The 14542-nt window shown below is 43.6% G+C and overlaps 1 protein-coding gene across 2 annotated transcripts in view; it reads left to right on the top strand.

Annotated features, from left to right (window-relative positions):
- TKT (transketolase) overlaps positions 1–14542 on the top strand; it is a 58020-nt gene that overhangs the window by 18055 nt on the left and 25423 nt on the right. For both annotated transcript variants that reach the window (XM_063940805.1, XM_063940806.1), the window contains exons 5-9: positions 2592–2783; positions 4317–4435; positions 5302–5492; positions 6668–6832; positions 8582–8738. In XM_063940805.1, the coding sequence (XP_063796875.1) occupies positions 2592–2783; positions 4317–4435; positions 5302–5492; positions 6668–6832; positions 8582–8738 (824 nt within the window). The remainder of the gene's footprint in view (positions 1–2591; positions 2784–4316; positions 4436–5301; positions 5493–6667; positions 6833–8581; positions 8739–14542) is intronic.

Here is a 14542-nt window from a genome sequence, read left to right as displayed (position 1 = left end):
GCGGCCCTGGAAAAATTTGTACTAGTGGCCCCACATGGGCAGCACCAGAGGTGTAAGGCCTAGCCATGGGCCATGGCAGCAGCACCCTCACCCCAAGACTTTCCAGAGAGTGGGCATGTCCAACATCAAGGGGGAAGTTAAAAGGAAATAAAATTACATATTATGAGCACATTATATGATACACCTTTAGAATTTAGGAAACTATATAATTCTTTAGAAAGATATATTTTCTTGCTTATTACACCAACCATATCCCAATCACTATTCACTCAATCTTAAATGTCAGCCAAGCAGGCAGACAGAGCATACACTAGATCATCTGCAATCACAGACTAAGTGGCAAAGTCATTTTCATATATGCAAATTATTTAGCAGTTTATTCATTATGCCTATAAATAGGACCATGTGTCCTCAAACAAAACAGGCCCCATGGGTGCATCGGCCCACCGGGAATCTTCCCTGGAAACCCTGTGGCCAATCCGCCTCTGTCCATCTCTAGATGCAAAAACTATACGATTTTGAGGATAGATCAAAGGCGATAACCATATATCACATCAATGAATAAAAACATAAATATACATAACTTATATGGATTGAAGTCCTTTTCAAATGGCCACTCTTTCGCGATGACTCACAAATTTCAGGTTTTATATGCAAAAAGAAGAGAATACAAAAAATATAGGTGGTATTGTTTGACACAGATGGGTAAAAACCGTAAATGTCCGTGAAAAAGAACCCTATTGTGCCACCAATGCTTGATAGGAGTTGAGGATAGTAACTCGCCACCGCTTCACAATATGAAATAGACGTACCACAACTCACTTATGGAAGGGCAGAAACGTGTATGTAAAGGTATCTTTAACACTACACCAAGTGTGACACAGAGGAATTCTGCTCAGAATGGCGTACCCCACTCATTTCTGGATAGGATTGGTTCCACATATAAAGGTTTCTTTAAAGTAGAATCAGCTACCACTTCAATGGTTCCAACAGATTCAAAAGGCCACTCTTTAGTGAACGTCTCACGAATTCAGCGACACAGTAGCTCCTGGCTGGAACGGAGCACATGAAACTCCGTTCCAGCCAGGAGCTACTGTGTCATATTGTGAAGCGGTGGTGAGTTACTATCCTCCTATCAAGCATTGGTGGCACAATAGGGTTCTATTTCACGGACATTTACGGTTTTTACCCATCTGTGTCAAACAATACCACCTATATTTTTTGTATTCTCTTCTTTTTGCATATAAAACCTGAAATTTGTGAGTCATCGCAAAAGAGTGGCCATTTGAAAAGGACTTCAATCCATATAAGTTATGTATATTTATGTTTTTATTCATTGATGTGATATATGATTATCGCCTTTGATCTATCCTCAAAATCGTATAGTTTTTGTATCTTTGTATTTGATCTACGTTTTTGGGTGGAACTTTAGAGGATTTAGATTGGGCTGACAACTTTGCGCCAGAATACATACATCTGTCTTGTTTTTAGTCCATCTCTAGATGCACTTAACAGCTTATTTATTAATATTGCATTTAGGTGCTAAATTATCTGTAAACCACAAAAAGTAATCAGACAGCGGTGTTTTGACTTGCACTAGAAAGATAGGTGCACAAATAGCACATTTCCTCCCATATAAACAGCTGTACGCATCGCAAGGTGAGTACAGTGCCTCATTACATGCATTTGCTCCTAGTCCAGTCTGCAACTCCGTCTACACTTCCGCAACACGCCCCCACTCAACTTAGTCTGTGTGCAAACGCCCTTTCCTCCCCAGCACACACACACCACTGCAGGTGATATACGTAAACCTCTGAATCACCCGTAGAGGCGATATCCTCCGCCTCTAACGCATGCACACCTGCTAAAACCCGCTATTCCATCCGCGTTCTTATCTGAATCAGCCCAGTAAAGATGTGATGCGTAGATGAATGTATGCCAGTTAATGGAGCAAATCTGGCTTGTCTTCTCACAGTGGGCGAGATGTATCAAACCTTGGAGAGAGATATAGGGAGAGAATTATCAAAGTCTGGAGAGAGATGAAGCAGAGAGAAATAAAGTACAAACCAGTTAGCCGCTAGCTGCCATTTTTCAAACACAGCCTGTAACATACCAGTTAGAAGCTGATTCTTTTTCTCCCCTTTATCTCTCTATAAGCTTTGATACACCTCCCCCTGCTTATGCTCTGGAACTGAGCATACACAAATCCGGATAAAGCACAGTTGTACATTTTTTTATCACATCTACACTTACCACTAAAGATATGTAACTGGGTAGTACTAGGGCCCCCTCACTTAGGGTGAGTGGACGTGTTTACTAATAATCATGACTAGTAGAAAACCAGGCATACATGCAAGGGATAGGCACACAACTAACACAGGGATGCATTCGGCACCCCGGCGGTCATGTGACTGACGCCAGGATCCTGACACCCCTTTAGAAGAGTACTAGTATACTAGCAAAAATATGCACAGGACTATTCCTTAGTAAAGAATAGTTTTTGTCCACATATTCTGCTGGTGATTTAAATAAAGTGAAAACTACATTGGTAAGTATGAATATATAACTTGTAATTATTGTAACATTTGCAGTTACCGAACATACTGTCTCCTTGGAGATGGAGAGACATCAGAAGGTTCTGTTTGGGAAGCAATGAGTTTTGCTGGTCTGTACAAGTTGGACAATCTTACGGCCATCATAGATGTTAACCGCCTTGGACAGAGTGATCCCGCCCCACTTCAGCACAAAGTCGACATCTACCAGAAACGGTGTGAGGCCTTTGGGTAAGTGACGTATGTTCCTTCTGTAAAACAATGGCCTGTCATGGGCAGTTATACTACTGCATGCTGAGTAAGGGCTTCTGTACAGTGGTGTAACTAGAGGATCATGGACCTATGGATACAATGTTGTGCCTTCTTCCTTCCCTGTTTAGTACAATTTAAATGTTTTCTGTATTCAGTTCACAGTGTTTGTTATTATAAGTAATTATCTGCAGGGGATGTAGTTATGTGACCGGCGGTCAGGAGAACGCCAGTCACAATATCTCCCCCTGCATCCCGAACACTGATAATCCCGACAGCCGGCATGCCGACTGAAAGGGACTATTCCCACTCGTGGGAGTCCACGACAACCATAGAGTGGGAATAGAACCTGTGCTGAGCATACACCGAGCCCGCAAGGGGCTTCATTGAGCTCGCAACACCTCCCCCCGCTGGCAGTCAGCGGCCAGGATCCCGGCGTCGGGATGCTGACTGCCGGGATCCCGGCCACCGGTAACACATACCCATCCCATGTAAAGTTACTGTAGCCAAACAATGGGGGTAATTCCAAGTTGATCGCAGCAAGAATTCTGTTAGCAATTGGGCAAAACCATGTGCACTGCAGGGGAGGCAGATATAACATGTGCAGAGAGAGTTAGATTTGGGTGTGGTGTGTTCAGTCTGCAATCTAATTTGCAGTGTAAAAATAAAGCAGCCAGTATTTACCCTGCACAGAAATAAAATAACCGACCCAAATCTAACTCTCTCTGCAAATGTTACATCTGTTCCCCCCTGCAGTGCACATGGTTTTGCTCAACTGCTAAAAAATTTCCTGCTGCGATCAACTTGGAATTACCCTCTATGTTAATTTTCCTGTGTAGTTCTTTGTATGGAGCGTGAGAGAAAATTAGCAATGCTACTGGCCCACGTGCTCCGGATGCACTTCTCAGCCATTGGGATGAGTTGAGGGACATACAGTATATAAGTTGCACTTTAGTAGGAGAAATATTATTGTATCTTGTAATCTGTTGAAGACTATGATGTGCTGGCTTCTAAAGTGTTGGTTGCAATGCTGTAATGTGTTTTTGCACTATACAAAAATGGTTCCGTTAATAAAAAAAATTACTTGGGTTAATGGCTCCACTTTAAGTGTGTAAATGTAACAATTGCCAATGCCACAGTATACAACTATATGTATTATTACACTTTTATCTTCTGTTTCATGTCATTGTATACCATTTATATGTTTCATGATCCAGTTCATGTACAGCGTTGCAAAGTATGTTGGTTCTGTATAAATTAAACATAATAATAATAATAATAAAAATTATATAATTATATATAAAGAATACAGTTCTGCTTCTGCAGCAGTCCCCTGCACTACCTTCTCCCTAGACCGTTATAAAAAGTGAATCCACATAATGTTATAGTAGAGCTTTAACACCTGCACAAGACATGAAGGTGCTGATGCTTACAGAATGTGGTAGCCTTTTCCATTGTTTGCAAGTCACAACTACTGTGTTTCTTCCACTGATTTAATATTCCGCCACATTCCAGGTGGCACACGGTTGTGGTGGACGGTCACAGTGTGGAAGAGCTGTGTAAGGCATTCAGCACAGTGAAGAACCAGCCCACCGCCATCATTGCCAAAACCTTCAAGGGCAAAGGGATTACAGGTATTTTACACACAATTACTTAAATGGAGAGCGTCATCAATGTAACATACTACTGTGCATTTGTTCATTGGTGGAAGATAACTGAGTTTTGATATTGTTTTATTCTGATATATTTATTCAATGGCAAAACAACTTTCATAGCTAGCCAGAGGGATTAATCACTCCCAGCTATGGGAATATAACAGCAGGGCTATAACTGGGGATGGGCGAGCAGTGCTACCCCCTAGGGCACAGGGCCTAGGGGACGGCACCATCTCTCCCCCATGGCACTACGGGCACTCTGCTTCTCTTCTGTCCCAGTGGCCTAGTATGTCAGGGGTGGCTCTCAAATATGGTATCCAGTGTTTAGGATGACAGTAAAAAGGTCAACAATCAATAGGTTGAACACTAATGGTCGACATACATCAGATCGACATGGTTAAAAGGTCGACATGACAATGGTCGACACATCATATTGTCGACATGCATTTGTTTTACAATTGTTTTCACTTTTTCATACTTTACCATCCACGTGGACTCTGATTGGGAATAGTAACCTGTGCCGAGCACAGCGGTAGTGGAGCGAGGCACCTTGCCCAAAACATGGCAAACGAAGCGAGCCATGCCAGGGGACACTGTACACTAATTGGGGTTCCCGTTGGTTGGACGCAGTAAACAACACTAAAAAACTAATTTCGACCTTTTCCGGGTCTACCTTTTGACCATGTCGATCTTTTTTCTTCATGTCGACCTTTTCCATGTCTACCTTTTGTGGACACAATAGACCTGGTGATACACTCCCCTCAAATATAGCAACTCGCTGTAGAAGTGGCGTATCTTCCTTTGATAAATAGACCCATCTCACTTTGGTTGTTTTGTTGTTGCAGGTGTTGAGGACAAGGAAAGCTGGCATGGGAAGCCACTTCCCAAAGACTTAGCTGAGCAAGCTATCAAGGAGATAGAAAGCAAGATCCAAAACAATAAGAAACTGACCCCAGCCCTCCCCGTGGAAGATGCACCCATTGTCAATATTAAGAATATTAAGCTGCCTCCTTCTAATTTCAAGTTGGGAGAAAAGGTGCAGGAGATATTAAATAATTTATATCGCACACCAAGCTTATACTGTATCTAATATAGGGGGAGATGTATTAAGCCTTGCTTAGAGATAAAGTGCAGAGAGATAAAATACCAACCAATCGTCTTCTGTCATTTTACAGGTTCCAAGGCTTGGTACAGCTTCCCCATAATTAGCTAATGTGTCCATTTAGCAGTTGCGCTGGGAGATAATGGCCCTCATTCCGAGTCGTTCGCTCGGTATATTTCATCGCATCGCAGTAAAATTCCGCTTAGTACGCATGCGCAATATTCGCACTGCGACTGCGCCAAGTAATTTAACAATGAAGATAGTATTTTTACTCACGGCTTTTTCTTCGCTCCGGCGATCGTAATGTGATTGACAGGAAATGGGTGTTACTGGGCGGAAACACGGCGTTTCAGGGGCGTGTGGCTGAAAACGCTACCGTTTCCGGGAAAAACGCAGGAGTGGCCGGAGAAACGGTGGGAGTGCCTGGGCGAACGCTGGGTGTGTTTGTGACGTCAACCAGGAACGACAAGCACTGAAATGATCGCACAGGCAGAGTAAGTCTGGAGCTACTCTGAAACTGCTAAGTAGTTAGTAATCGCATTATTGCGAATACATCGGTCGCAATTTTAAGAAGCTAAGATTCACTCCCAGTAGGCGGCGGCTTAGCGTGTGTAACTCTGCTAAAATCGCCTTGCGACCGATCAACTCGGAATGAGGGCCAATGTACAGCCTGTGCCCTCTGAATCTTATCAGAACTTCTACATACCACACCATATCCTTCTGTCTCCTAATTCATGGTACTTGTAGAATTTATCATTATTCATAGTATCCCTTTAAACCGGGACACTCATGAATTACACGAGTTCTCTAGCTGCTTAAAACCAGGTGAAATACAGGTTTGAAGTCAGCCAGCGACAGAACCTGTGAAATTGCTGAGTGTCCTGGTTTAAAGGGATAGTACTGTAAACCACACTTGTCCAAATACAAATCTCCTCACAAAACGCTTGTACAGGTAATGATACAGCACAACACCATCTGCAAAATTATTGTTATAGCTTATAATATACTTTTCCATAGGTCACATTTTATTGATTACTCAACAGTTTTTCTTATGAAATAACAATGTCTTTTTGTCATTAAATTGTGTTAACAATAAAGTTATTTTTCAGATTGCAACTCGCAAGGCATACGGGCTGGCGCTAGCTAAGTTGGGCCATGCTAATGACAGAGTTGTTGCCTTGGATGGTGACACTAAGAACTCCACCTTTTCAGAGCTCTTTAAAAAGGAACATCCAGACCGCTTCATTGAGTGTTACATCGCTGAACAGAACATGGTATGTAGATGTTTCTGCATGCCCAGGGTATTTACACAGCACAGCAAGCAACTGTGGGCTCGATTCAGACCTGATCACTGCTGTGCGTTTTCGCACAGCAGGCGATTATCAAACTACTGCGCATGCGTATACACCGCAATGCGCAGGTGCATCGCCAAACAGCAACAGGATGGTGTGAAAACTTCGATCGCATGGGCGTTCGCAAGGTGATTGACAGTGGACGCTTGTGGGTAGTAACTGGCTGTTTTCTGGGAGTGTCAGAAAAAACGCAGGCATTCCCAAGCGTTTTCAAGGAGGGTGTGTGACGTCGGCTCTGGCCCCGATCAGCCCGTTCTCATTGCACTGTAGGAGTAAGTATTGAGCTACACACACACTGCACAGAATGGGAAAAATATTAGATGGTGAGTGTGATGCGAATGGTTTTGCCGCTGTACGCTGACTGAGGGGAATTTTCGCACAGCGTACACATGCAATCGCACACTTTCACGGGGCAAACTCTCACTTACCTTGGGCAGCGACTACCTGATCGCAGGACAGTGTAATTTGCAGCACAGCGATCAGGTCTGAATTAGGCCCTATCTTCCAGCTGACTTTTTACAGCCGCATTTACAGTGGACAGTGCCCATAGCAATATTTTGAAAAGGTCCTTGTCCTATTGCTTCTAGAGAGACCTCTCTTCAGCAGTTGTCAATTTTATGCCCAATAACAGTCTCCTAGTTTATTTTATGAACCATAGTAGTGCCCTAGTTCACATTTGAGGTGGGATGTAATAGCGACTGAGATTGGCGGAGGTGCGGGCTGCCAGACGTTCTCTGACGTTTTTTTGAAAGCAGCAGTCATTTAGAAGGCATGGTTTTGCCTTGTAAAGCACTACCTCTTTAAAAAAAACGACTGAGATCGGCCGGCAGCCCGCACCTCCGCCAGTATCAGACGCTATTACATCTCACCTTTTGCCAGAAATCTCTGCATAGTGTGTCAGTGGATGTCAGGATTGGGCATATTTGGTGGTCCTTGTCCAAAATCATTTGGAATAAGCTGATGAGAACTAAAGGGGTCATTAACTAAACAGAAACATGCAGACACGCAGACCATAGTTTATGTGCATTTTGTCAAGTATGGACCTGATTCAGCTGTGGTTGGAGTAGCTATCGCTGCTGCTTACATAGAAGAGGCGTACTTCTTTCCTTTTGCTCTCTTGCAAAATAAACCCTGTAAATATAGCTCTAAGGGATGTAGTTATGTGACCGGTGGTCAGGGGAGGGCCCATCACAATACCGCTCACTACATCCCGCCCGCTCAAAATCCCGCCGGTCGGCATGCCAACCAACAGGGACTATCCCCACTGCTGGGTGTCATCGACACCCATAGAGTGGGAATAGAACTTGTGATGAGTGCAGCGAGCCCACAAGGGGCTTCACTGCGCTCCCCCTTCCCCGCCAGCCATCTCACAGCTGGGATCCCGCCATAGCTATTGTGGCCGGCGGTCTCCTGACCGGCGATCACACATACCCAACCTAGCTCTGCATTACTGATTTGAGTTGCGCAGTAGGACGCAGTATTGCATCATCTCCAACACCATTCAGATGGCCGTGTGACACAGTCTGCCACATCCCTCAACTGTCTCCAGGTGTATACACTTGTACACCTAACACGTTTTCCTAAGGAACACTAAACTGACTACATCAGAACTCACCAATTGTAAGCAATGATATATATCCCTGTTGTGATGTTCTGTTATGTTTTGTGTAGGTGAGTGTTGCCGTCGGGTGTGCGACTCGAGATCGTACTGTCACCTTTGCCAGTGCTTTTGCCACGTTCTTCACCAGGGCCTTTGATCAGATCAGAATGGCAGCAATCTCGGAGAGCAACATCAATCTCTGTGGGTCGCACTGTGGGGTTTCTATAGGTGAGTGTCACTCTGTGGATTCATTACTGGTGTGTATTGTTCTTTAGGATTTAATGATTCTCGAGGAAAGGGGAATGGGGAATAGCTACTGCACTAGTATATATAATGTCTATATAATGTCAATCTATTTTTGAAACCCCTTACTCATATCACGTTAATCACATCAGATTAGGGGGTGGTGCCACAGACAGTGATATTGGCAACTGTAACAAGGAGGTGCTTAAGGCACATGTTATGCCAGAGGAGTTTGGAATAGGAAACCGGCATGAGCATACCCATAATTAAATTATAATTATAACACTACAGCTGTATAGAACATAACAGGTTTACATATAAGATGCACCTCAAGAGAGGGGGATAATAATCTTGAGATCTTTGAATTGGTTTCCCTCTCCTTTTACATATAAGGAACCCCAGCCAGCAGCTGATTGCTGTGTAATATCATAAATATACTTACCTGGATCACAGTTTGATCATTGATAGTGCAGTTAAACTGCTAAACAGCTAGAAATCCACCGTTCTGATTAAATTATTTTGCTATATAGGGGGGTAGTCAGTTGATGGCGGATGCTTTCCGACGGAAAAGATCCAACATTTAAGTATTCAATTCGCAGCCAAATCCGACAGTATTTGGTCGTTCTCGACAATGCCAATCTGACTTTTTTAACGTCAGATTGACATTGTCGGAAACGGTGCGAAAACCTGTCGGATTTGGCTGTGAATTCGACAAAACAGCCCAATTGAATAGGTCGGAACAGTATCCCACCAAAAAAAGTCGGAAACTGACGTCTTTCCGACAAGACGGCAGTTCCGACATTAATTGAATACCGCCCATAATTGTGCAGGTCCAGTAGCAAGAACAATTGGATATGATACCAAGGATATAATTATGCAGGGTGGAATTGTTTGATATAAACTACGACATTATGGAGATTTAATGACAGTATCCCATCCCCCTATTTCAAATCAAGAGCCAAATACTCTCTAGGAAGGATATAAAATTTGACAACTGATATTTAATAATACACGGGAGACATATAGTTTTGCGGAACTGAGACACTTTATTATTACAACTACTATAACAACAAAATTATGTGTAGTACAATGAGGGTTATTTACCCTGGAAATAAAAAGTAGTACTATAAAGGATATAAAACACACACACATTAATACTCTGTGTCCTTCTCGGTTTTAATTCACAAATTTTTATTTTACGTTTTCTCTAATTCATGTTATAGTTTGAACTTTTTTCTGAAATATTTCACAGTAGGATTTTTTACCAATATTAAAATAAAAGTTACATTTTAAAATAACTTTGTATTGTCTAGATACTAATTATCCTTCTTACCTGTGCGCCACTGTAAGATCAATCCTTTTCTTTCTCTTTTTGACTTCTTTAGGGTTTACTTGGGCTAGTGTAGGTGAATATAACACCATGGTGTTACTACTGATGAGAGTCACACTGTGGGAATTGTGTAGATGAAAGTAACATTTGGTCATTTACATTTACATTTTTTTGCGTAAATATAATTTTTTCACCCATTACAGTAGTAGGACATACATTTTTTTGGAGCTTTTTGGAGGCCTAATTCAGACCTGGTCGCACGCAGGTTATTTTTTGCACTGCTGCGACCAGGTAATCGCCGCTTACAGGAGGAGGGGGTAAGGGCTTTGCAGGGGTGTGATGGGCTGTGCAGTGAGCTGCACAAACAAAAGTTTGGTGCAGTTTCTGCACAGCCCAGGACTTACTCAGATGCTGCGACGATCCGTGCCGGCTGTGACGTCAGGAACCCTCCTCCGGAACGGCTGTGCACACCTGTGTTTCTCCGGACACTCCCAGAAAACGGTGAGTTGCCGCCCTGGAACGCCTTCTGCCTGTCAATCTTCTTGTGGTCACCGGTGTGATCGCTTTCTTCGTTAGCTTCGTCGCCGGCTAGTGGCGCATCTGTGCATTGCGACCCGTGCGCATGCGCAGTACAGACCCGATCGCACGGCTGCAAAAAAATGCAGCGTGGGATCGGGTCTGCATGACCCCCTAAAATCTAAAACACCTTACAATAAAAAAACGCAATACACAATATAAAGCACAGCGTGCTAGATAAAAAAGATGGATTCTTTAGGGCATATGTAATAGGGTCAGAGTTTGCCGGAGGTGCAGGATGCCGGACAATCTCAGATGTTTTTTTAAAGGGGCAGTTATTTACAGGGCATGGTTTTGTCTTGTAAATGATTGCCCCTTTTTAAAAGATGTCAGAGATCGGCCGCAATTCCGCACCTCCGGCAAACTTGGACCCTGTTACATATGTAGCCATTTAATCTATAAAGTCATTTATGAACATGATTTAATTTCATTGGACAAGATATTGCAATGAACATAAAGGGAAGATTGCACATACAACATTTGGAGGTTTTACTGCATAAATGGGAATCTATGGGGGGATTTTATATACGCACAATAGATATATTTTAACACCTGAGAGGTGTAAACATCTGTATTGAAACCTTTTACACTATCCAGGTACATTTATATAGCGGAAGCACTCGAGCCCAGCTAAAATAATGGAAACTAAAACATAAAGAATTTGTCATTCTTGTGCAGTTACTGGCAAATGCCACCAGTTATACAGTATATAGCACAGAAAGGAAACATTGGGGTTAATCCAGACTGCATCGGTGCAGCGGCAGCGATCGCAGCCTGAATTAATTTGTGGAGTGCGCATGCGCAATGGACGCACTGCGCGTGTGCACCCCGGGAGCTCAGTGAGATGCTATCAGCATCTCAGGGCTGAGATCGCCTCTGCCTGATTGATAGGCAGAGGCGGTCGCGGGGCAGGATGGGGCGTGCACAGCGGCTTTAGAATGCCATTGGCAGGGCACGGTCCGGACAAAGGAGGAATGTCTGGAGAGTGAGCGGCGTGCCGCGGCTGCGTGTGTCACACACAGCAGCTGCGACCCGGGACGCAGCGGATAGCGGCCTGCCAGCGCACAGGTGCTGCACTGGCAGGGAGCTACTTGTCAGGTACAAAAGTATCGCCCGTTGAGAGTAAATATAAGGGTAGATCGCACTTTGCGTTGACATGCGCATTTCATACCATGAAAATATGGAATCTCTATATGCATTTAATTACCCTAATTAAAATGTCACTGCATCATTCTGGATTGCAAATGCTGCAAACAGTCGAGAAAGATAGTAACTTTGTTCAGGTTTTGGCAAAGAAATATTAAACACTTGGAATTTGGATGTAAGCATTTGCAATCCTGCCCAAATCACACCACACGGTACAATGGCACGATAACAAAAAAATCACTATAAAGAAGGAAAGAAGTTGAGCTACCTCATTCACACTATCCTGGCCTATCACAGCAGAAGCCTTAATGTGTGAAAACATCAATGAATTGTATAGTGCAGGCCTGGCCAACCTGTGGCTATCCAGCTGTTGTGGAACTACAAGTCCCATTATGCCCTGCCACAATTTTGCTATGAGGGAATGCTAAAACTGGCGCAAGGCTTGCTGGTATGTGTAGTTTCACAACAGCAGGAGAGCCACAGGTCGGCCATGCTTGGTATAGGGCCTGAAGCCCTTGGCTATGAAAGGACAGTATTAAACCATACTTGCCTACCTGACCCTCTCCATGAGGGAGACAATGCTCTGTTCCTGAACTTTCCTGGTAATGTATGATTGCCATCACCTGTGGTGAAACACCTTTCTTATCAATTAACTAGCTGACCACAGGTGATGGCAATCATACATTACCAGGTAAGTCCAGGAACAGAGTATTTTCTCCCTCATGGAGAGGGTCAGGTAGGCAAGTATGTATTAAACCTACATATTTCCCTCTGTTTTTTCTCCCCTCTTATCTTAATGTCTCTTCCTCTCACTCTTTTTTAATTCACCCTCATTTCCTTTCTCATCTCTTCTTGCCAGAAATTGTTGTAAATCCATTTTGTAATTCAGCACTTGAGGGTGATCATGTAAAGAAATGTTTTTGTCAAGCTTGAGGGTGGTCATTCCGAAGTTGTTCGCTCGCTAGCTGCTTTTAGTAGCATTGCACACGCTAGGCCGCCGCCCTCTGGGAGTGTATCTTAGCTTATCAGAATTGCGAACGAAAGATTAGCAGAATTGCTACTAAAAATTTTCAAGCAGTTTCTAAGTAGCTCCAGGCCTACTCCTAGATTGCGATCACCTCGGTCCGTTTCGTTCCTGGTTTGACGTCACAAACACGCCCTGCGTTCGGCCAGCCACCCCCCGTTTCTCCAGCCACTCCTGCGTTTTCTCCAGGCACGCCTGCGTTTTTTAGCACACTCCCGGAAAATGGCCAGTTTCCACCCAGAAACACCCACTTCCTGTCAATCACACTACGATCACTCGAGCGATGAAAAAACGTAGCTTGAGCAAATCTCCAAAGTTTTGTTTTAAATTAGTGAACGCATGCGCGCTGCGTACCATGTGCATGCGCATTTTCCACCTAATCGCTCCGTTGCAAAAAACGGCAATGAGCGAACAACTCGGAATGACCACCGAGATACGTTACCTGCCATGTGTCCACTTAACCCTGGTGGGGTGCACGACCACCATTTTATGGAATTATTTAACATATGTAGAATATATGTACTTCCCCAGACTGATGAGAGCTGGAATCTAATTGGTGGACCTTTGTACTATGTTATTAAATAAGCCCCTATATATTTTTACTGAGCCATTACTTTTAGGAGCTTTATATTTTTAGTCTTAACATATTAAACTTGCTGGCCCTCATTCCGAGTCGTTCGCTCGTTATTTTTCATCGCATCGCAGTGAAATTCCGCTTAGTGCGCATGCGTAATATTCGCACTGCGACTGCGCCAAGTATCTTTGCTATGAAGAAAGTATTTTTACTCACGGCTTTTTCATCGCTCCGGCGATCGTAATGTGATTGACAGGAAATGGGTGTTACTGGGCGGAAACGCTGCGTTTTATGGGCGTGTGGCTGAAAACGCTACCGTTTCCGGAAAAAATGCAGGAGTGGCCGGAGAAACGGGGGAGTGGTTGGGCGAACGCTTGGTGTGTTTGTGACGTCAAACCAGGAACGACAAGCACTGAACTGATCGCACAGGCAGAGTAAGTCTGAAGCTACTCTAAAACTGCTAAGTAGTTTGTGATCGCAATATTGCGAATACATCGGTCGCAATTTTAAGATGCTAAGATACACTCCCAGTAGGCGGCGGCTTAGCGTGTGTAACTCTGCTAAATTCGCCTTGCGACCGATCAACTCGGAATGAGGGCCGCTATGTGAATTATATTAATATTTGTCCTATTTATTATTATTATTTATTACCAGTTATTTATATAGCGCACACATATTCCACAGCGCTTTGCAGAGACTATTTGAACATTCAAATCAGTCCCTGCCCCAGTGGAGCTTACAATCTATGGGGGTAATTCCAAGTTGATCGCAGCAGGATTTTTTTTTAGCAATTGGGCAAAACCATGTGCACTGCAGGGGAGGCAGATATAACATGTGCAGAAAGAGTTAGATTTGGGTGGGTTATTTTGTTTCTGTGCAGGGTAAATACTGGCTGCTTTATTTTTACACTGTAAATTAGACTGCAGATTGAACACACCCCACCCAAATCTAACTCTCTCTGCACGTGTTATATCTGCCTCCCCTGCAGTGCACATGGTTTTGCCCAATTGCTAAAAAAAATCCTGCTGCGATCAACGTGGAATTACCCCCTATATTCCCTTTTTGGATTATTACTTACATTTCTCTGACGTCCTAGTGGATGCTGGGAACTCCGTAAGGACCATGGGGAATAGCGGCTC

Source organism: Pseudophryne corroboree, chromosome 9 (genome assembly GCF_028390025.1).
Source record: "Pseudophryne corroboree isolate aPseCor3 chromosome 9, aPseCor3.hap2, whole genome shotgun sequence".
Classification (NCBI taxonomy): Eukaryota; Metazoa; Chordata; class Amphibia; order Anura; family Myobatrachidae; genus Pseudophryne; species Pseudophryne corroboree.
Note: the sequence above shows the minus strand (reverse complement) of the source record. Positions and strands in the feature narration are given on the sequence as shown.